Source organism: Ursus maritimus, unplaced genomic scaffold (assembly GCF_017311325.1).
Source record: "Ursus maritimus isolate PB19 unplaced genomic scaffold, ASM1731132v1 scaffold_13, whole genome shotgun sequence".
Classification (NCBI taxonomy): Eukaryota; Metazoa; Chordata; class Mammalia; order Carnivora; family Ursidae; genus Ursus; species Ursus maritimus.
This window is the reverse complement of record NW_024423675.1, coordinates 56457761-56482647: the sequence shown is the minus strand read 5'-3', so window position 1 is coordinate 56482647 and position 24887 is coordinate 56457761. Positions and strand designations below refer to the sequence as shown.

The following is a 24887-nucleotide window of genomic DNA, read 5'->3' as shown; positions in this document are numbered from 1 at the left end:
CTGGTTAGAATGACTCACTCAACACCTCATTGTAAAAAGCAACTAACATAAAGTGGCAATGCATCCACTCGTTAGGTTTTCCAATTTATCAAGAAAAGCTAGTAATCTGGAGTTTTAATCAAATTTTTTTTTGGAATTTATTCCCAATCATTGGAATATTTTTTGGAAATATCTATGGGCCTTGTATTAGTCTGCTATGGCTACCACAGCACTACCACAGACTGGATGGCTTCAATAACAGAAATTTGTTTTTTCACAGTTCTGGAGGCTGGAGGTTTAAGATCAAGATACCAGCAGAGTTGGTTTCTTCATCTCTTCCTGCTTGCAGACAGACACTTACTGACTGTGTCCTCACATGGCCTTTCCTCTGTGTGGGTGTGGAGAAAGAGAAAGAGAAAGAGCTCTGGTGTCTCCTCCTCTTCTCATAAGGACCCTAGTCCTATTGGATTAGGGCCCACTCTTAATACCTCACTTAACTTTAATTACCTCCTTAAAGGCCCTTTCTCTAAATATGGTCACATTGAGGGTTAGGGCCTCAACATGCGAATTTGAGGGAAAGACAAATCAGTCCGTACAAGCCTCTGGCTTACAAAATCAAACTTCCCCAGATTACCTGGGCCACATAAAATTGTCTAGTGCAGGATTCTCGAACATTGACATGCATCAGAATCAAAAAAGCCTAGAGATTTTGTTAAAGCAGATTCTTGGGCTGCACCCCCAAGGTCAGCAGGTCAAAGGTGAGGTCGATCAATGTGATCCCATTCTCTTTCTGGTTTCTGGGAATTTTTCATTCTCTTTGAATGTCTCTGTTGCACATCCCACACTCCTAAGAATTTAATAGCATAAGTTCCAAAAGCCCAATAAGAGTAAGTTCCATAAGCCCATTATGGAACATACAGTTTTTAAGAGAAAAAATAATTATGAAAAGCATTTTTTCTTCAGAAGTCGAGCAAAATATCTTTAGGTTCTATCGTAAGTTTAATATGTTAACTTCATAGTACAGTTGGAGCTGGATTGAGGTAGAAAATTCAATTTATCATTTTTAAAGAAAATGATGTATAAGGAAAGAAAAATAATCTGTCCTTTATGGAATGCATTAATCTTCTGGTTATTAGCATGTATTATATATCTGTGCTCTATGGATACTAAAATGGATGTGGAGAAAATTCTAGAAAAGCTGTAAACCAGAGTAATCAAAATGATTATGGACATTGTAGTAGGTTCTGTCATAAAAGGTTAAAAAAATGTGATGTTCTTTATTTTTCAAAAACATGTATTATTTGTCTCATGCTGTGCTAGATTTAAAAGAAGTAGACACATTGTAATCTATGGAAGTTCTCAATATTTTTTTCCTGTCTCTAAACCCGATGAATGAATTTCACCAGTGAGACAAAGTCCCATAGGTATATCTCAAATTATTTACAGTGATTTTTGTGCTAATTTTTACTCTACTAGTAAATTTAAACTAATTACTCCAGAGCAAAGTATTTGTGGGATGATTTTGAATCTGATATTTTTTTTTGAAGTAAACCATTTACAAACTTCTGAACTTAATTATTAATAACACATCTTATTAAATCTTGTCTGAGAATTATTGAGCTAGAAATCTAAGGAGTACTTTATTTTTTTTCTAAGTTGTTTAGGGCTTATTGAAAGGATGGTGAGCAGTTGTTAATTGTATTCTTTTGAGATTGGCTAAGATAGATTTACCATACAGTTCATTTTGCTGGGACTTAGGAAATAACATTTTTAATAGTTGGGAAGCATTAAAATAAATAATTGGAGACAACTATAGACAGGTTAACATCAATCCTGAATGCCCAAAAGTCAGGAACTGAACCCTAATAGTCTCTTCTACTTTATTATTTCTTGGCTTTCTTTTGTCTTTACAATGTATTCCCCAAATCATGCTCTAAATTTACTACCTACATTTTTATTCCCTTTGAACAAATAATTCTGATTTTGAAAAATTATTTATGTATGTATATCATCTTCTCCCTTTGTTTTTCATGTCAGTCCATGTACAGAGGATCACCGGTTAGTACAAATTTTAGAATTTTTAACTCCTGACTTTTATAGGTAAAAGAGAACATAAGTTTCATGCTATTTGGTAACAAACTTCAAAGTAAGTGCATTTTTTTAAACTACTCATCACAGTTTCTTTTAAGTTCCAGTCAACTTCTGAATGTAAAAAAATAACCTTTTTTTTACTGTGTGGTGTTTTGTTGGTAATTCCTTGCATGATGTCATATTTTTTCAACTTTAAACAATTTTTTGAAATTCATTTTATAGTTTTTTTTGTGTGTGTGTGCATCTAATGAATGCTCCTGAAATTTCCACTGAAACCATGTGCTTGTTTGTTTTAATGGCTCACTCAACTTACTCTTATCTTATGTACCACTACATAGGCATGACCAAATTGTCCAGTTGATGTCTAATAAAGCGCTAATTATTGCATAATTAGGTGGTCTATAATCTTCTAGTACATTACTAGTACAGTTTTTCTTTTTAAACAGATTAAATTAGTCAACATTAACTCCACTGATATAGCTGATGGCCGACCATCAATAGTTCTCGGATTGGTGTGGACCATTATTCTATATTTCCAGGTATTGTACTATAGCTCCCTTTTCAGTTGATATAATGTCATGAATGGAGGTAGTGGTGGAAATTTTAATAGTACTCTCATTTGTCTTACCTTTGGAGTTGCTCTCAAGTGAGCAGAAACTTGACTTTCTCAAGTACACTGTTTTTTGTTAACAAAAGCATTTCCCCTTCTTCCCTGCAAAGATGTTATATATGGAACTCCCCCAAAGAACTGTGGCATAGGCGCTCAATCTGAAAAGTGAGCAGGGCACAATGGAGATGAAATATTGGTGTAGAAAGACTCAGGAATTTTTTTTTTTGTTCTCTGGAAGGGACCAGTTTTATGTTCCTATTAGACATTACGGGGAGAAATGAACTTGCCATTCCATCTAGAACAATTGTTCTAGCCACTAGGTTGTTTTTTTTGTTTTTTTTTTCAGAGATTTTATTGATTTATTTGAGAGAGAAGACAAGTGTGGGTGAGGGGCAGAGGGAGAGGGAGAAGCAGACTCCCCACTGAGCAGGGACCCTGACACTGGGCTTGATCCCGGGACCCCGAGATCATGACCTGAGCCCAAGGCGGACACTTAGTTTTTTTTTTTTTTTTTTAAGACTTTATTTTTTAGAACAGTCTTATGTTCACAGCAAAACTGAACAAAAAGTACAGAGATTTCCCATTTACCCTGTGTTGGCACACCATGTGTAGCTTCTCCCCTAACCAACATCCTCCACTGGAGTGATACATTTGTTACAATTAGTGAACCTATATTGACACATCATTATCATTCAAAGTCCATAGTTTACTTTAGGGTTCCCTTTTGGTGTTGTATGCTCTATGAGTTTGGGTAGCCATTAGGTTTTATTTTATTCATTCATTCATGTGTTTAACAAGCGTTTATAACTGTGTACGATGTAGTTTTAGATGCAGTGGGAAGTCGGAAGAAGAGTACCATGTCAATCATGCCCTTAAGAATTTACCTTGTCAATGGTGTTAAAGGTGTGAATTTAAATCACTTTTAGTTGGAAAAATAAAACATCCAAGGAAAGAAGAACAAGATAATTCTTATGTTTTTGCCACCTGTTAACTCACAAACAGATTGAGGAGTTGACCAGCAACCTGCCACAGCTGCAGTCTTTGTCGGGCAGCACATCCTCTGTGGACAGCATGGTTAGCGCTGAGACCGCCAGCCCCCCAAGTAAACGGAAAGTGGCCACCAAGATCCAAGGAAATGCTAAGAAGGCTTTATTAAAGTGGGTTCAGTACACAGTAGCCAAGTAAGTACCAAGAATTTGTTTAAATTTGAAACCCTTGAATAATTTGAGTTACCAATTTATTACTGAGTGTATCTTCCAATATTGCAGAATGTGAAGAGACATTCGAATGAAGGGCTTTGCTTTAGGCTGTTCCATTCTTTTCTTGAATTAAAATATAAACAGAAATCATCACTCTAGGAAAATGCTGTAATCAACCTAATTCCTTCATTATTCATGGATCGGGCCCAATTAAGTTTTTTAAACACACGCTTTGATTGGTAATCTGAGGAGTAATTCTATTTAGGTCATTGTTTGGACTTCCTGTTTTTATTAAATAATTTTTACACAAATAAATTAGAGGTTAAATGTGATTATCTCTTCATAAGACTATTGAGTTCTAGTTAATAATAATGTGAACTAAGGTCCATATTCTGAAATAATTATATTTGTTTTTGTTTCCCCAAACTTTCTAGCAATTTTATTTTAAAATTCTTTTTCCTTGGGTCTCCTCTTTTATCTGGAATGTAGATTCCTTTGTCAACTTCAGTTTTATAGACAGTGGATTTCCTTCTGGGCATAAAAAATTTATATGTGTGTACATTCATGTGATAATGCTATATAGAAAATTACTACTCTCAATGAGTATCTTTTCATAGCAATTTCAATAGCATTTTCAGTTGAGCATACCAGTGTCTTGTGGTCAAATGTGGTCAGTGGTAAGATCTCTTCATAAAGAAGTTGTGCTTTTGTATGACTTCCTAAATGCCATGTCAAATTAACTCACTTTCTGTTTTGTTTTTGCATGCCTAAGTCTAATCTGAATCTTATTCCCTACTTCTGGAAAATAGTTTTAAACAAGTACTTATTATAAAATATTGAGGCACTAAACGTAGGGAGTTCTATTTTTAAAGTGTTTGAAGAGCAAAAATAAAGAGAAAAAATTAAACACAGAGAGGATGCAATTAGTGTTACAATTTTATATTGTTTTGTTTAACTTTTGAAGTGTGTTGGTGGTTTTCTAATTTGGGGTTTATTTTTATGATTCAACTTGTACTCAAAAATATTTCTGAAAGTAAAACTTTGTGGCTTTTTAGGATCTGTAGTAGAAATGAAATATTAAAAGCCTGACCACATTGTTGGTCTACTGTTTGCATTCCATCCATAGTGGCAATTACTAATCTCTTTTGCATCTTAATTGGACAGGGAGAAGAAATGTGCTAGGTAGAAAGAGACAGGTGACCACATGCTAGGACGTTTGTCATGATGCTATTCAATAAAACTTTGTAATAATATCAATGTGTTACTCTCTTGCCTATTGCTCCACAAAGCATTAAATTAATCAAAAATAAATTGGCTTCCACTTAATATTATAGTAGCTTAAAGTAAACTCAAATTTAATGCTGTTGGAGTTTTTCTACATTGGTTTTGTTTTACATATGATGTGTTAGCTTTCAAAGATGTGCAGGGGTCTAATGATAACTAAAAGTCATTCATGCAACTTGTATATTTGTGACATCAGTGGAAGTTGCATTTTCCTTATCTGTATAAATGTCCAGATTTATGGATCCAAGGCTTTTCTACCCATCAACATATCGGTGAGATCCATTTACTTTATAGCTGCATCAAGTGTAGAGATTTGGGGAGATGACTGTTCTCTAACATAAAATTTCTGTGATGAACACATGATTCCATTATACATACCAAATTGTTGATAATTTTTCTAAAAGCTGCTTTCTACGAAATACTATCCCATTATGTATTTTTCAAGTAACTTTTTACCTGGTATGGTTCAAAGACTTTAGAATCTGTACCCATTTCAGTATATGACATGTTTTTAAAATTATAATCTGTGAGACTCGGTGGTCTGAATGTTTATAAGTCTCACAAGACTGACCATGACAAGAAAGGACAAAATCCAGTTAAACACCAGACATATTGTCAGAATGTATTCACTGTTTTCATATAAAATTTCAAAATATGTGAGAAGCAAATAAAAATTTTTCAGTAATGCAACATAATTAAGCCTTCTCTATTTTTTTAACCAATTTTATTTCCTATCACTATATACTCTCAGACATGAAAGCATTAAATTGTAGCCTGTATCTGATATTTGCATACTTTATTTTGAGATGTCTAGGAAGAACAATTGTATTTTAAGACAAAAATTAATAAGATAATGAAATAAATGAAAATATGTATATCCAGGTCCATTCAAAATGACTTGAAGTAAATATGTATTAGAGGTCAGAAATGCCTATAAACTGGATGTACATCACTTCTTTCAGTGATGTGTCTAAGTTTCTTTAAGTTTGTATCACTTCTTTAAGTGACATATCTAAGTTTTCCTAGATTTTGTATCCGAGATTCTTAAATGAGAGGTTTGGACTAAAACTAAAACTTTTTAGGAATATCACCTACTGCTTTGATGTAGTATGAAACATTACAGGCATGCGCACATGCGTTCAACAAATACAGAAAAAGAAAATACTGAAACTTGAAAAGTTATTCTAACATAGTAATATTTAGAGAAATATTTTATATATTTCTTTTTGAAATTATCTGAAACAATAAACAAGTTGAGGAAAGTCAGAAAATATCTATCACATGATGAATATTTGCTAGTTAATTGTTTACACGCACCTTATTGCATTAAAAAATAGTTTGAGTTATCTGTGAATATAAAAACATTTTCAAATGAGGAAATGTGAGCAAAAGGAAAACGTAGGTGGAAAAGTAAGATGATGCCGGGGTAAAAGTACGAAGGGAAGAGTTAACAAGAGCACATGAACTGTTCCATCTGTGTGGGTATTTGCCCGTGTGTCAGACATTGGCTGAAAGTATTACATGCATACCACCAGAGACAGAAACTCTGAAAGAATTAAGAGGAGATACAGGATTACTTTATAATTACTGGCATCTTACAAAATTGTTTTGAAAATATGTATTTATGAAGACAGTGATGAGATCCAATGAAGCTATTTTCAGCACAAGACGTTTTATGCAAGCAGAATGTACATTGGTAGAACAGGATTTAAAGTGACTCTTATGTTTGCAGGGATAAAATTTAAGGGCACTTACCAACTTTGCATATTAATCAGTGTATCAGTCAAATATACCTTACAGTTCATGGAAATCTTGAGAATATAGTAAAAAAAAAAAAAAAGAGTATTAGGTGATATTACCTCTTCTTCATTTAGAAACAACTATAATGAAACTAATTTTTTTAAAAGGAGACTACCAAGATATTCATCCATTGAATGTCACCTAACTGATCACCTTCAAAGGCTCTAGACTTAAGCAAGGGATGTTATTCAAAGACATCTTTGTAACTTCCTTTTTTGGAGCTGCCTTTGTATATAGTTGATAAGTTACATCTAAAAAAAAATTCATTGTGAGCTCTTATCACTTTTATTTTCAACAACAAAATATTGCAACCAATTTGAATGAATTCTTAATTATCATAACTGGCTTTGAATTACTCCTAACCACCACAGAAGAACAAAGATTTTCCACCAAGGGCATTGCTCTCAAGGCAATTCCAAAAACAGTTTAAAAAACCATTTGATCAATCTGATCAGTGGGGTAAATGGAAATTTGTTTGAACTTATGTGATGTGTAGGCTCCTGTGTGACTGATTTAGATATATGATCATATCCATTTTCATTTCTTCATCCTGAAGCATTTGATATAATTCAACCATATTATCTTAGTATGTTAATACCTGTGCACATACAACACATTGTTGTTAATCATTGTCATTAGAAATGTGCTAGGTACTTCTTCAAAAATATACAGTGATGAATTACTATCAATTTCAGTGTTTTTGTAATTTTTTCTCTTTATTTTGCCAGATATGTTTTTTTCTCTATATTAGTTTCCTTTAAAAATGTGCTTTACATTGAATATCTCAATTACTGAAAAGTCTAATACAGAAAACTCTTAAGTATGGAACCTAAACGTTTCTAAAAATTTTGTTTTGCCTAATTTTTTTCCAGCAGCTAATTGCTGTAAGTAACTGCACATCAGTCATTGCTGAGGATTGGATTTTGCATTAGTTTTTGAGGACAGTGCCTATGATCTATGCGGGATGTGACGTTATTTTATTATTATTATTTTTAATCACACTAAGGCAGACGGGAATAGAAGTAAAAGACTTTGGGCGGAGCTGGAGAAGTGGGGTTGCCTTCCATTCTGTCATCCATGCCATTCGACCGGAACTAGTGGACTTGGAGAGAGTGAAAGGGAGACCTAACCGGGAAAACCTGGAGGAGGCTTTCACTATTGCTGAAACAGAACTAGGAATCCCAAGACTACTGGATCCTGAAGGTAAGTGGAGTAGTTGTTGGTTCTTGCACGCACACTTCAAATCAGTAGGTTTCTATGTCTTAAAGGCAGAAATTACAGATAATTTCTGAGACCTTATCAGAGGCCAGAAAACTTTAGGAAAGCAGGAAGAAATAGTATCTTCCTACACCAATTTTTCTTTTGGAAAATTATTCGCTACTGGATATGGGAGCAAAATATAGTCCTGTTGCTCCAAACAGCATTTTGACATTGGTGGTGTCAGCCAGGTGAAGTGTAGCAACTCCATATAGTAAGTGTGGAATGAAAGCTTTAGCAGTGTACATTTTAGGGGAAGGAAGAATGTCCAGGATGAAAGAATTTCTCTGTTTATATAACAAAGAATCTGGAAGAAGTAAGAGATTATTAATAATCTGAGATCATATTTTTAAAATGTCAGTCATTAGAAACTTAGAAATGTTGATAACCATCCAGTGTTCCAGTGTTGGTTGGGAAAACCACACAAATGGTTGACTACTATTTTTCATTAGAATTGTCTGGCACCTTTTTGGTAAGGCTGTGAATTTTAAGACATTATGGAAATGGATTAGCTCTTTCAAGCCTGCAAAAGACAATTTTGATGCCTTTAATAAACTTTAGGAAACTGAATAAATTATTTGTTATATTGAAATAAAAGGATTAAAAGTGAATTTTCCAGGGGCGTCTGGGTGGCTCAGTTGGTTGAGCATCTAACACTTGATTTTGGCTCAGGTCTTGACCTCAGGGTCCTGGGATTGAGCCCTGCTTTGGGCTCTGCTCTCAGCAGGGAGTCTGCTTCTTTCCCTCTCCCCCTACCCCTCTGCCTGCTCTCTCTCTCAAATAAATAAGTAATTTTTTTTTTAAAGTGAATTTTCCAAATGTCACAATTTCTTATTTGGTTGGTAGTTATGGATGTTTCTATTAACAAATGCAGAAGAGTAAATAGGGGGTGCCTCGGTGGCTCAGTTGGTTAAGCGTCCAACTCTTGATTTCTTTTCAGGTCATGATCTCAGGGTCATGAGATCAAGCCCCACGTCAGGCTCCATGCTGTGTGTGGAACCTGGTTAAGATTCTCTCTCCCTCTCCCTCTGCTCCTGCCCCCCCAATTAAAAAAAAAAAAAGCAAAGTAAATACAATGAAAGCAAGTTCTTTTAAAGATGAAATTTCAGAATGAGCATGTCTAACTCTAAAACAGTGTCTAAGTGGAGACACCTGTGCCTCCAGGAGTTAAGTTACAGATACCTACAAGTCCCTGGTTGGCTGCCCTGAGATGAGAGCAGCATGGAGATCCCTTGCCACTTTAGGATCCTGCTGGGGGTCCCCACAGATTCGCTACGATAGCCAAGGGCTTTCCACCTTGTTTCTGTGTACACACACACGCACACACACACGTCAGTAGTGTTCAGCTCAAGTAGAAAGCCACACACACATCCCAACCCTCAATTTCTTTTAGAGTAGGACAGCAGGAGGGTATAAATGGTTCTTTCATATCCACCAGACTAGAGAAGCTTAGTATTCCCTTTGATGATAGAACTGAGGTTGCCCAGATGCAAGACTAGCCCAGTTATAAGGTGATTTTTTGTTTTCCTAATACAAGCTCCCCCTCAAAAAGTTATTGATCTTAAATTTGTTTAATTATAAAAATTAAAAATATAAAATTAATTAATTTTAAAAAAGAAATTTTAAAAAGGTTATTTAGCTAACTGGGATGTATAAACTTTTAGGAATACGGATTAAATAGATCAATATCTATTACAACAATTAGTTTATGATTTAGTCACACACATATTTAAATGCTGTATTCCTCTATTAAATCATGTGTTAAATGTTTTTTTTTCCACTTTCACATCTCATGAAAGTTTTACACTTTCTTCATGCATGTCTTCCACATCAGTGATCTTGTCGTTTCTACAATCACCTTTGACTCTCCCAGGGAATTCCAGAGTACATGATCACTGTTTCCTTTGAAGTCTTTGAGCTGCAGCACTTTTTCAGTCCTGCACTTATAGTCCATAGAAATCATATCTCAAATCACAAGGCACGTTATAAAATATTAGGGCAGTTTATGTTTTGGTTTCCATGGCTTTTGTAGGTTTTTTTTTTTTTTTTTTTGGTTAGATATTTGTAAATTCCAGATATAGTCACCTTTTCATTGCCTTTAAAAGGGATAGTTAAAAGGTGATTTAAAACATTCAATCCTTTGTATGTTGCAGTTTTACCCCCTATAATTCTATAATGATTAAATGTGTATAAATACCTTTGCTTGATTTTTACTGGTTTTATTAGTAAACATCTATACATTTAAAAATATATTTTCAGGCTCTGTGTTTCCCTCAGAGTACTTGACTGTTCAAAGTGTAGTAATTTAGAATCATGCACAAGGGAGAAGGTATCCAAGGAGTTGAACATAAGGCATCTCCCTCTTTTCTAAAATAAAATTTGGGGGGGGAGCTTATCTATTTGTCCAGATACAGTATACAAACTCTATGGGCACATCACTCAGTGCCACACCTGTAAGCATATTTTACTACACGTTCACCCCAGTTCTGAAATTTACATAGTATTTTTCTTTTATTAACGATATAGAATGTCTGAAAATCCATATAGTGTCTCAGATTTCTGGTGAATTAATGTTGAGATTATTTAAATGAAACATGTATTACTGTCCTAAAGGTCCGTAGTTAAAATGTGTCATCTTTCTGTGTCATAACATTCCCATCATGTGTCATCCACACTAAATGGGTTTGCCCTCCCTCACCATCTTGAAATATTAATTCTGTTTTTCTTCTGGACTAAGGACAGCATCTTTTGGCATATTAGCTAGATTTCAAAGTTTGTGTTATTAAAATATAAAGAAGGCTAATAAACCTATTCATATTTGCTTTTGGTTGCTCCAGATGTTGATGTGGATAAACCAGATGAGAAGTCTATTATGACCTATGTAGCCCAGTTCCTGAAGCATTACCCTGACATCCACCATACAGGCCCTGATGGGCAAGAGAATGACGTAAGTATTTTTTTCTTCGAGCACTGATAGTGCACTCAGTGATAGTGAGTGACTCAGGTGTTTAAACATGGTACTTTCTAAAAATTAAATTTGAATGCTTTATTTTATTTTATTTTATTTTTATTTTATTTTATCTTATTTTGGAATGCATTTCAAAAAGGGAGCAACTGAGTAAAGAGGAGGTATCACCAACTGGGGAGAAGATTACAGGGAAAGATTTTTCTGATGTGCATGTTGGATATGTGAGGGAAAGCATTATTAATGATAAATGCTGGATATTTAACACTGATGAATTAAAAGTGAGGAAAGATAGACATGTTGGGAAATTCATTTAGTAATCTGAGGATTGAAGTAATTTTATATTCATCATGTCATTTGTGCCTTTAGAACTTGAGTCCCCATACTCTGTTCAATCTGAGAAAATCTAATTTTGACTTTCAGATTTATTATATAAGTCACTACTCACAACAAACATACAGAAGTAAGGCAGACTTGTAAAAGTCCTAATTATTCACTGTGATTAGATTTTTTCAGCCTCTCAATAGTTTAAATAACATTTATATTTTTCATACTGCTCCAATGACATATGTTCATTGTCATAAAAAAGAAAAACTGAAAGAAAGGAAAAAGAAAATTATTCGTACTTGATCTCCTAGAGAGACCCATCCTAGAAAAAAATTAATATGTTGGTGTAAGTTTCCAACATTTTTCTATATGTATGTAGACACATATAATGTTATAACAAAAATAGAATTATAATATACATACAATTTCATCATTTTTTTCTGTTAACATTATAAAAACTCTTCCCATGCCATTCTCTCCAGGACATCATATAGATGTGCAATAATTTATCCAATCTTAATTATTGAAAATTTCTGAATTTTTGCCATTATAAAAAGTGATTTTATGAACAACTTTGTAATAAAACATTGTTTTATGATTCTTTCTTAAAAGTGGAATTTCTAGGCTGAAATGCATATAGATTTTTAATGCTGATTGAATTTTTTTTTTCAAATTTTCCTATAGAAATTTTGTCCCATTTTACACACTCGCCAGCACACCAGAATGCCTATTTTCCCAGACTCTAACAATGGATATTACCATTCTTCCAAATTTTTTAAGTATTATTATTATTTTTTTATTATAAAGAGGTGGATTTACTACCAAATTTAAAATTAATTATAAGGCAAAATGACATCGGGGAGAGAAATAAATGGAATTTTCAAGATGTGTTAAAAAACTGTCTGACTTCATTGCTCAGGTCTCAACTGAGTTTTCAAAGCAGTTTGAGATTATAATGAAGAGAAACAAGAAAAACAACAAAAACCTTAATATGTTTTCCAAATAGACTTAGAAACGGGTCTAAGAAAGGAAGAGGCCAAGGGCTTATAACCCCAGATTTTCAAATAGGCAAAGGTATTGCACTAATAGAAATCTGTGACTTCAAAAAAACTTAAGCAAAACAATGTTAACTGGTGTTTCCTAGGTTGCAGGGATGAAGTTAATCTGGCATTTGGTAGAACTATGTTCGTTTTTTAAAAACTATCATTTCAGGAAACCTGTTTTGTTCCTTGACAGGATTCAGGTGCAAACATTGACCACCCGAGTAACTTATCCATAGTCAGCAAAGTAAATATTTCTAAGAAGCACCACTAGAGGCAAAAGCAGACTTTCTGTACAGATCCTAGCATAGATAGATGGGCGTACTTTGGTGTCATGTGGGGCTTTCTGGGTTTTGAGAATATAATTGGATATGCATGTTGCCGTGTGAATAAGAAACTCTATTAGAAAGTGTATTAGGCTTACCCCATATGGCCTCCAGAAAATCAGCTTTCCGTCTGATTTTCATATCAAAAGTCCTTATGTTACCCAATTGGATTTATTTCTGATCAAGTTTCTGAGTTTGTACTGTTTTAATTTCTCTGACATTAATCATCTCCCCAGATGAGTAAACTCTGTGACTGGCAGCGTCTGAGAGACAAAAGAAGGTGCTTTTGTTAATGCTCATGAGCAAGAATCGAATGCCAAAACTCCTCGAGATTTGAAAGACACACATTCCTGACATAAGCTTGTTAATACGCTTTACTAAAGAGGCTTTATTATTGAGAGATTAATTTCATTATCTAGAAAATAAATTCTGATTGTTCTTTTAAGAAGCCCCCTCTATCCCTTCCTGAAAAGAGACTACATATGATTTCTTCAGGGTTATTTCAAAAATTAATTTTGAGGAAAATATAAGCTTTGCTCTTTTTTAGTATGGCATTTGTAACGGAGGGCATATGCATCTAAAAATGTATATTTTCAATAAGAAAAAGGGACTTTTATGTATTTTATATATTTTTCATTTGCTTAATGCAGCTAAATGACCACCTAATTTCATCTGGTGAAACTCTAAGATTTTATAGACTATATACGTTAGGGCTACTGATGCCATCACTTCGAAACACTTAGTATTTGTCTAATCAAGTCTTAGCAAATAGTTCTTTTTTTTTTTTTAAAGATTTTATTTATTTATTCGACAGAGATAGAGACAGCCAGCAAGAGGGGGAACACAAGCAGGGGGAGTGGGAGAGGAAGAAGCAGGCTCATAGCGGAGGAGCCTGATGTGGGGCTCGATCCCATAACGCCGGGATCACGCCCTGAGCCGAAGGCAGACGCTTAACCGCTGTGCCACCCAGGTGCCCCAGCAAATAGTTCTTTTAATTCACTTTTAAAAAGCTTGGCAACAACGTGTCTCCCAGGCTTCCATTTTTTGGTGAATTTGATTGCTGTGTTCTGTTTATGAGTTTATTTAAATTAGGTACTTTATCGATATGATTTTTAAATCTAATTTTCTTATTGGAAATAGACATTGCCATGCCTTTCTTACTCCAACCAATAAAACTGATAAACTTTTTCCCTAAAGGTGTTCTCGAATAATTAGCACTCAATCAGAAATAAATAAAATGCGCCTATTAGTTCATCTGTGTAAGCTATTAAACTTTCAGTTATTTATTCACTCATTCCTTCTCTCATTGCAACAACTACTGACTGTTTTCAGAAGCACAGCACCATCTTAATTGGCATAGGGGTACAGAGATCCATCTTATCAGTGCATTTAAGAGAAAAGAAATGAATTAATATACCTCTTCTCTACGTAGTTCACCATTTAAAATGGTTAATATTTCAAGCTATAAATATTTGTAAGATGTAAATATTGCCAAAAATTAAAACAAAACATCAAATGCTAGAATACTACATTGCCTTACTGGGTTTGAACATTTGATGCTTTCAAAAGTTATGAAAAATCTCTTAAAGTAACCATACCCTTAAAATTATCATCTATTTATTTATGGACAGATGCCTCTCCATTGTTTTTTTTTCTTGTTTCCTATATAATTTTTGTCCATGATTTATATTATTTTTCTATATATTATCTTTTCATATTGTTAGGAAATACTTCCAGGTTTTCCATCTTTTGCAAATTCTATCCAAAATTTTAAGGTAAGATTTAAATAATCTTGAATCAGTGACCTCTTTCAAACATCCTACATTGCATAGCTTATTAGCCATTCCTTTGCATGTATTTGTCTTTATATACACTTTTCTTTTAATGCATTAATTCTGTCATTTCCTTTTCCTCTCTAATAGAGTAAATAACATATGTAAGTGTTATTGAATGTCAGTTATAGTCTAAGCCACTCCCATGGACTAATCTTTAATTATAAGATAGCATCAATTAATTTCTTTTTAATAACGCTTAATAGCACTAATAAAAGGAAAAATTTACAATAACTGTGTTTGGTTTCTTTACATGTGATATGAAAAATAAAAAATAAAGCTAAAGATTTATTTTTGTATGTTAAAATATCAAGTCGGAAATACTTATTTGAAAAAAGGCAAGTATTCATTTAGCTTGTATCCTGAGTTTTATCACATCTCTTCTGCTCAGTATTTGGTCATATAGCTTATTTAGTAAAGTTCGTGACATGTGGTAAGTGCTCAGATACACTTGTGGAATTAATGACTGTTAAGTTCTTTCCCAATTTCAAGTTATCCTGTACTTTTTCCATCCTTCTTTATGTTCCATCAAGGCCTGAGGTTAAGGAACTATCAACAAAGTAGACTTTATGCCAACACTGGAATAAGAATTAAAAGTAACTAATTTTGTATCAAATGTTAAATTAATTTTTATTTCATGCTCCATGAATCATGAGCTGATGAACACACAAACATACTACAGAACATATAAAAATGCCTGTGTTTATGTTTGAATGAAAAAGAGAGAAAAAGTCATGAGAATACTGGCAATTTAGCTGCCTGGAGTTTAGGTAGTCTTCTATAGGCAAATAGACCCCCAAGTCTTTGAATGCATATAAAAGTTAACCGTTGAAGAAAAGCCCCTAGACTAAATGGGCTCTGGGAATCTAAATATTGTTTCTACAATATCTCCTCTTACAAGGAGAATCTTGAGTATGAATAGCTACATGCTTCTTCCCTTATTGCCATTTGCTTGACACCTGCCCCACCAGTAGAAAAGTCATTTACTAGATGAACTCTAATGAAGTTATTTTAAGAACATAATCCTTTGTCTCAGATGATTTTGTGAAATAATTTCAATTGGTGAGAAACAGGTCCTTGGAGGTTCACAGTGAGGTCCCATGCTCACTTTGATGATTTCCCCCTGCACTTAGTGGTCACATTGGCCTCTGGTACCTTGGAGGTAAACTAAGAGCATTTAGTTCCTCTGAGCTCCTAAGAATATGCCATTTGTGCTTTTATGGGCATGATGGTCAACCAGTCAATATATCATGTGCCTTGGTCACATTTATCTGTTCATTCAGAGGAGCCATCTTAAGAAAAGCTAAAGCTTTGGAGTTTGGGGCTCCTGTTCCATTTCCTTCTTTACTTACCTATATTACCAAACATTTATTCTACCATTATATATTGAGTGAGACTGGGTACCAGACACTGTGTTAGGCTAGAGAAAAATAAGATACATAAGGGGTTTGTACTATGGGTAGAAGGGAAGAGACGATTAAGTGAACAATACAAAATAGTGCTTTTTCAGTGAATATTTGAGCTCAGGTTGTTATAGGATCAGAGAAGTGTTCTCAAAATGTGGTCCCTAGACCAGCAACATTAGATTTACCTGGAAGCTTCTTAGAAATACAGATTCTTGGCCTCCACCCTAGACATCCTGAGCCGAGGAAGACTGAAGGTGGTGCCCAGGAATCAGTTTTCAGAAGCCCTCCAGGTGATTCTAGTGCACACCACCGTGTGAGAACCACTGGCACAGAAGAGAGACCCCCTTTGAGACTTCTGGGTCAGAAAAAGCTTTCTAGAGAGGTTGTGTCTGAGCTGAGCTCTGAAGAAGGCATTATCCAGGGAAAGATGTATTCAGGCAGGACAGGATTCCTTTTGCAAGATTGGAAAGAAAGAGAGGGCGTGGATCATGACAGCACTGTGGGCCAGCCTCTGTGCTAGGTGTGCTGCACAGGTTATCGTGAATTCTCCCCCAAACCGGGGAAGCAGTGTGTGATGTCTACTCAAGTGATGGCACAGCAGTAGAAAAAAAGATGTGTCCAAAGTCACAGAGCTGATACTTGTCAGAACCAGAATTTGGAACCAGTTTTGCCCGCCTCCACGGCCAGTACTCTGTCTCCTCTGCCATTTAACTGTCATCAGTCACTTCATCTGTGTCACAGGGCTGTGATCAAGTGAGAAGCTGTAGTTGGAAGCTCTTTGTAAGTGCCAAGAACCATGTTAAATGTGTTTTTGATTACTTTGACATTCTTAACAGATAAGAAATCTTGTGAAAAATTAGGATATTTTCACTAAATCAATGCTAGAATGACTTGTTATTATTTGTGGAAACAATGATATAAATCTCTGGGTTTTTTTTTTTTTTTTTTTTCATGTTTGAGATGTGAGTAGTAGCCTGGATGCATTCTTTCAGGAAATATTTTGGTAACTATTTTATAGGTGCTGTATGTTACCAGGGTCTAGTAATACCGTATCAAACAAAATAAATATTTTCTGTCATAGTGGGGCTTCTGTTATAATACTGAATAGCATTTTTAAATATACTAGTCCACAGTGTTACTATGATTGTAACTCCTTGGATTCAGTCAAAATTTTTCTCATCTGGAATGGTCCTCTGGGATACAAATGACCTTGGGTTAAGAAGCACCCCCAGGCCTATGTTTTCAGTTCTATTCCAGCCATTGTTCTTTCTGAATATTTTTGTATTTAGGACATTCCCTCTTGAGCACATTTTCTTGATTAAATTACTGTTTCTTGAGGAAAAAAATGGAGGTAGATCATTTCAGTATTTAGCAAGATAATTGAGCTATTTTTCTAGAATTAACTTTTGCCTCTTACTCTCCAAAAGAGGTGAGGGAGAGGAGAGAGAGAAGTTTTTCAGAGACCATTGGAACTTATTAAATATCCAGTGCAGTCTAGAACCATCCAGGTATTAATCAGCAATTAAATCAATGCATAGTTACTGATAAAATTGTAATGTCTGCTGGTTTCTAGAGAGAAGACAGGCTAATTTTGAAGGAAACAAAAGTTTGGATAGAACAATTTGAAAGAGATTTGACAAGGGCACAAATGACAGAATCAAATTTGCAAGATAAATATCAGGTAATGTATGAAAAAAGATTTCAATTTCTTAAAATCCTTTTTATGAATAATATTAATATATGTCATTTAATCTATGTTCAATCTTTCGAATGATATTGAGAAAAATCTTTAAAGAAATAATATATGTTATCTTAAGTTTGCATGTAATTTAATCATTGTATTTCTGTGTAAATAGGTAGTTTTAAAGAATTTAAGACATTTATATATTGTAATATGATTGCCATTGTAGGGATAATTAACGCCTCTGTCACATTGCAGAAGTATTTCTTTTTTGTGGTTGTGATAATTAAATTCATGTCTTTTAGCAAGTTTCATGAATATAATACAGTATTATTATCTATATTCACTCTAGGACTTATTTACTACTCATTACAAGTTTGTACACTTAATAACATCTTTCCTATCTCCCCAGCCTCACCTCCCATCCCTTGCTAACCACCATTTTCTTTGTTTTTATGGATCTGGACTTTTTTACATATAAGTGATGTCACAGTATTGTCTTTTTCTGTCTGCCTTATCTCACTTAGCATAATGTCCTCAAGGTCCATCTGTGTTGTCACAAGTAGCAGGATGTCCTTCTTTCTCATGATATTTGTAGATCGATCTATCGATCTATCTATCTGTCTATCACATCTCCTATCATTCACCCATTAATGGGCACTTAGATCGTTTCCGTATCTTGGCTGTGGTGAATAATACTGCAGTAAACAAGGGAGTGCAGATAGCTCCTCAGTATCTTGTTTTCATTTCCTTTGGGTATATACTGAGAGGTGGGATTAGTAGTTTTAAATTGTGTGTGTCCATCCTGTGTATAGAGCCCTGAGCCTTCATGACTTTTCTGGAACTCCGAGTCTTATACATGACCCCAAACACCAACGTCTAGTCATTGTTTTTCTACAGCTCATGATCTTGTAGATGTCACATAACAAAAAATTCCACCGAAAGATGACTTCAGTGCCAAACTGAAAACTACTATCGAATAAGCCGCAGTTAATAAAGACTTGCGACATGACTCTTTGGGGTGGGCCCATTAAAGGGATCCGTTCCTATTGCGAACTGCCTGGTTTGACACTGTCGCTCTCAAATTGAGGCCAGGGTTGTTGCTGCTGTAGTTCCCCCAGTTTCCTTATACTGCCGTTACTTGGATTTGGGCCTTCAATTTTCACTTCTCAGACACAAAATCTTAGGTTTTCCCATTAAATTGTGATTCATTGTATGCAGCATTGCTGTTTTCCTCGTATTTAAAATAGCATTGCATTTTAGTGGCCAAACTATAACATATTCTAGTCTACATTACATTTCAGTCGGTTTTACTACATATGAGGGGGCAATGATATGACACTCACCATGGCAGATGATAAAGGGTTTAGCTGTTGGCTTTAGTGTGCAGATTTTATGTAACAATATCTATAAAGTGTGCCCGAATTTAGCTGGATGATGCCATCAATATTATATTTGTTGAACATGGCAAAGCAATGTGTATATGCTTATATGTTATTTGCTTTGAAGCTCAATATAATCTTTTTTTCTCAAAAAAGTAATTTTCTGGATGAGCTTCATTAAAAAATGATTAAACCAGTTAATTGAGAATAGAAATCCAAGAACAGTGTGTATATACTTATTAGACCATTGGTGAGTTTTAGTTCGGGTATAGATTATAAAAAAATCAAGTCCAAATTATGAAGTTACCTGTTGTACAGATGTTATTATATAAATGGAAAACAAAGAGTTAAAGAAGTATGAAACAGAAACACTCCTTTTAGGCCAAAGATGATCAGCTGTCTCTTAAAAAAGGTTTAGGGACCATCTGAAATCTGAACATAGGGAACATTTTCCTCATTTGTGTGTTCCTTACATAATCAGCATTTTCTGTTTCTACTTATCAGTCAATAGTTCATTTTCCTGTTTTTTTCATGCATAGAATTCTGTGGAACAAAATTGAAGATCAATTTTATGTTTTGGTATTTTTAAATTACGTTAAGTTAGAGGCAATGGAAGATAAAAATTGTTGTAAAATATTTACTCACCGTCTCCCTCCAGTGTTCTTCATGTGAACTTACAAGTTTGTTTACTCTGACAAATTCTTTCAAATGTGTTACCTGCTAGATTCTGTAGGGACATTCCCATGTTCCTTAACATAATTGCACATTTTAGAGGTATTTTCAATTCATATTTGGACTTGGAGTCTTATTTTAGGATATATTAATTTAATATAAAATGTAGAACTTTAATTAAAATCACTACTTCTTAAGGTTAGTATTAGACTACATATTATTAATTTATATTAAACACATGATAAAAGAAATGATACAGTAATTAATATTTTAATCCCATAAAGATAAAGCAAAATATTATTATATAATTGAGGTCCCTTAAGTAAACCTCTTTACTCTGGCGTACCTAAACACAAATTCAGATATCTTTAAATCAGTATTGTTTGGATATATATAATGTCTAGCCTAAATTATTTGGTACTTTGAAGTAAAGCAACTATTTTGATTATTAGCATAGGCTTATATTCCTATTTACTATTTTTTCTTGATATGCATGAACTGGCATATAGATTATTTAACTAGAAATGAGAAATCTTAGGTTTTAGTCCTGCCTCTACTACTTGTTCTTGTCAAGTTATTTCTGGGCTTCCTATGGTAACAGGCTGTTGTAGGGTTATGGAGAAAGCCAGAGGAATAATGTGTAGAGAGGAGTTAGCATGGAACCAAGCTCATCATCAGGGAACAGTAGCTATCACTATCATGACTGTCATCATTATTAACAACAACATATATTGAGTTTATCCCCAATATAAAGGGTTGTTATTTAGGAAATGCGGTTTCCTTTGCGTTTGGTGTTTTTGACTCATTTCCATGTTGTTGCTCTTTTCCCCCTTTAGTCATTTAAACACTTCAGAGTTCAATATGAAATAAAAAGGAAACAGATTGAACATTTAATACAACCAGTACACAGAGACGGTAAACTGTCACTTGACCAAGCGTTGGTAAAACAATCCTGGGACAGAGTGTCCTCCAGGGTAAGTTCTCTTCGTGATTAGTTTCATTAAGGCTGGCATAATTTAGTCAAGCACATTTTCCATCATGTTTTTCTGGACAGTGATTTTTCATCTGGTCCCCCATCCTCTGTCTGAGGAAGGAAAGGCTTACCTATGGGAGTTTTCCTTTAAGTTAGTGGAAGTACTTGGCTTAACAACTCTTCTGCTTTGCCTGCCCTACACATAGTTTCCCTGTTAAGTAGATGATGGATTGAAATCCTGAAACACTCCATTCTGGGTCATTTAGAAGAGATGACTCTCCCAAGAATGGAGCCTCAGCAGTTTCTCTAAAGTCTATAACCAGGTTTCATCAACAGTTGGTCATCCTCCTCTATGCACATTCATTTTTACAGTCTTTAATTTAAGCAAATCTTCTTATCCGATCCTTTGTGAACCTGAAGGAAAACTGCTCAAAAATTTTCATGTTAATATTCTGCAAACTTAAAGGCCAAGATTTCAAAACCTCTGAAACTTTTATCACTAATGGGAATGTTTGCCTTGAACTTACCCTATTTTCTTCATTTTTTATAATCTAATCTTTTCCCCACAAACTCTACCAGAGAATAAGTTAGTTCCATGCTCCTCAACCTATCCCACCTGATGTTCCAGTAATTCAGGAGACACTGCTTAAGAATTGGACAAAGTGGTAGAATGAAGAAATACTTAGAAATTGTACTATCATAGAAAGAATCCTGAATATTCCACTTCCTCCAGCGATGACTGGATGACCCTGATTTTTCTGGACCTGTTCTCATGTGGGAGGTTTTAAAGGATACACATCAGCCAGTGTATAACAGCTGCTTCCTTGAACATCTCTACAAACCCAGTCCCTTCCCTTTCAGCAAAAGCCAAATTGAAAATCAGCAGGGGTTTTATGCTCTTCCTATAAGAAGAAAATTGTTTAAGCTCTCAATAATGTCCTTCCATGTCTAAGATGTATTTTAGGTTTCCTCAAAATTTGCTTGTAACTATAATTTCCTCCTCATTCTCAAATATCAAATTCAGAACACAGATATTTTCTTCCTTGATATTTATTAAGTTAACCTGAAATTATTGACTTAAACCCTTCTGTAGGCTTTAGAAATCATTTTGGGGAGTTTTAGGAATTAAAACTTCTGTATTAAAGATAATTATGTTTTTCTACTTTTGTGTTTCAGCTCTTTGATTGGCATATACAGCTTGATAAATCTCTCCCTGCACCTCTGGGCACCATAGGCGCCTGGTTATACAGAGCAGAGGTGGCGCTGAGAGAGGAAATTACCATTCAGCAGGTCCATGAGGAAACAGCCAACACAATACAACGAAAACGCGAGCAACACAAGGTAAAAGTTCTGGTGGGGAAATCTTCTGGCACGACAGTCCTAGTGTGGTCTGGGGACGTGGCTGTTTAGACGTTCCACGGATGTGGGTCTCTCAGGCATCACTCCTACCTGTTGAGAGATGTCGCACTTCTCTCACCCATGCCTGTGACTGACAGTTCCAGGAGATTTATTTTCTGAGGTATTTTCCAGTAGTTCTGTGGTATTCCGTCTGCGGTTATCTTTGGTATTGCTGTCTCTCTATGTTATTTTTCAAAAGGTAAGCCCACAGACCATACACATTTGTATAATAATGTGGTTGGCCATTGGTTTCAGACCTCATTCTCATCTCCATTCTCAAAGGAAGGGCAAGCCAAGTTGCCAAGTTCTTATGTCCTATGCTATGACAGGGCAGGGGTTGAGGGAGGGTGCTTATTTTAGGAAGTGGTGGGATTAGGCCTTGATGACTTTTTAGTTATTTGTGACTTGTTCAGCTTACTGCAAATCAGTTGTGCTTAATACGAATTCTAACATCCTTCCTCTTTGTGTTTTGTGATAGTACAGACTTATAAAAATGCTGTTTTTCATCAGCATCACATTAAACTCAGTCCTGCATTTTGTGCAGTTGAATTTGTGTACCACATTTACTGTATCATGGTAGGGGTTACTATATGTGTGGAAAACAGACAAGTGGAGATGACCACATATGGGCAATTTATAGCTTATATGTATTTTCTGCCAAAATATTAGTATTTTTAACACTGCTTCAAGGAAATAGACTGTTATATATTCTTGAACAAATTGTAAAGCAAACTCATGGCAGGTTTTGTCTCATGCCCCTCTGGGACCTTATTTTTGGAACTAGAAATATAGAGGTACGGAGGTGTCATGTGATTTTAGTTCCAGGCCCTCTCAACTCAATTCATTCAATCCAGACTCAACCACCAAGCAAGAGGGACACAAGATTTTGTGTCCTTGCACAATTGGGGTCCTTTCTGCATTTATTCTTGGCCCTTCTTCAGTTATAATCAGTACCTCTGGGCACTAAAGTTTTGCCGATTATCTCTTAGCCTCTCCCCTTCCCACCACCACCAACACACAGAAAACTCCTTAGAATCTGCTTATTAGGTAAGAGCATGACTTGGGGCCCATTCCATGGGTGGAGATACACACACATAAAGTCCAGGCCTGATGGTCTATACAATCTATGAAGATGAAAGATAGGAGATCAAATCACAAAAGTTTTTCTGGGACTGAACCAGGGTTAAGGCTTCCTAGAAGCAGAAAAGCCTAGGCTATGTCCATGTTGTGATTCCCAGGATATTAAAAATAGGGGGAAATGCTGAAACAGTGTAACACAAGTGATACCTTTACGAATTGGCAATTCATCATTCATACCGTGTCATGCATCATGTAGTAATCTCAGTGATGTCTAACCGATACGAATATTTCATACAAAAGAAGTCACCTTAGGGTTTTAAAATCAAATGTAGAGTGTGTATTGATTGTGGGTTAAATGTGTTAATTCAGCAAAGATACACCGAGGGCCTACTGTGTGCCGGCTTTACACACAAGGGGTGAAGGTGCCATGCTCCACCTTAGAGAAAATGCCCTACAATATTAGTTGTGCTATTTATTAGGTGATGAGATTTAGCGGAAATCTTAATTCGCTGCACACTCTAGGCTGAAGCAAGCCCTGCTAAGGAATGAGTTTTAAGTAGAATGTGCACATGCCGTCAGTGTATCTCTCAGTGATTATGACTCCTGGCTCCTCATGACCCTTCTGGCTCCCTTGAGAGAGTAATCCTGTGCCAACCACCGAGTGTACAGCAAGAGCCGTCCCTTTGCTGAAGTGTAGTGAACAACCATAAAAACCAGAAATGAAATGGGGTAGAGAAAAGGGGAGTGGGAGGAGTCAGAGGAGATGCTTATCTGAGACTAAAAATCAGAAAGGACTAAAGAGAAACCTGGGAAACGCAGTGAGCAGATAACAGGAAGCAAGCAGAGGCAGGTAAGGGCGAAGACTAGGTTCAAGGCAGATCTCCAGAATGATCTTTTTTACTGAGGGAGGAACTCGTACTATGTCAGGGCACAGGCACTTAAAGTAGTAGAGTCATTCAACAATGTCATTGTCAGTTATAACATCAATTCTCACTCATTTAAAATATATTTATTAGATGTCTATAATAAGATCAGCTTTGATGATGTGAGAAATTTGAATCATTGTTGAGATAACTAAAATTCTAAATCCCTTCAATAGCAGAAAAATCAGCCCATCAATTTGGTATCACTAATTTGTGCTGGTATATTGGGCTCACTTGGAAATGCAATGTATACATTGAAAAGAGCACAATATAGGACTCATCAATACATATGCAAGAATGTTTTAGAATATTATCTTCCTATCCCAGTCTGTAAGTAAGGATGGCTTTTGCCATGAATACTTAGATATGCTATCAAGATCTAGAATTTTTGGTTTTCTGCATTATTCACATCTTCTTTAAAATAAATATATATATATATATATATATTATAATGTGTATTTTATATATATATTGAAAACAAGCCTTCAATCAGTTATATATATTCCAAATACTTTCTCCTGTTTAATAAGCTTATTTTTTCAGTCTCATAATTGCTTTTTAATGATAAGTTTTTTCTTCTAAATTTGAATTTCAGCATAGTTAACATATAGTGTTACATTCGTTTCAGGTGTACAATATAGTGATTCAGCAATTCCATGTAT

General features: G+C 35.0%; 1 protein-coding gene across 1 annotated transcript in view; it reads left to right on the top strand.

Annotated features, from left to right (window-relative positions):
* The window catches only part of SYNE1 (spectrin repeat containing nuclear envelope protein 1), a 442550-nt gene that overhangs the window by 113316 nt on the left and 304347 nt on the right, over positions 1–24887 (top strand). Inside the window, exons 6-12 of the mRNA XM_040627972.1 lie at positions 2517–2609; positions 3683–3861; positions 7970–8166; positions 11058–11167; positions 17690–17797; positions 20688–20825; positions 22001–22165. Coding sequence (XP_040483906.1) covers positions 2517–2609; positions 3683–3861; positions 7970–8166; positions 11058–11167; positions 17690–17797; positions 20688–20825; positions 22001–22165 — 990 coding nt within the window. The remainder of the gene's footprint in view (positions 1–2516; positions 2610–3682; positions 3862–7969; positions 8167–11057; positions 11168–17689; positions 17798–20687; positions 20826–22000; positions 22166–24887) is intronic.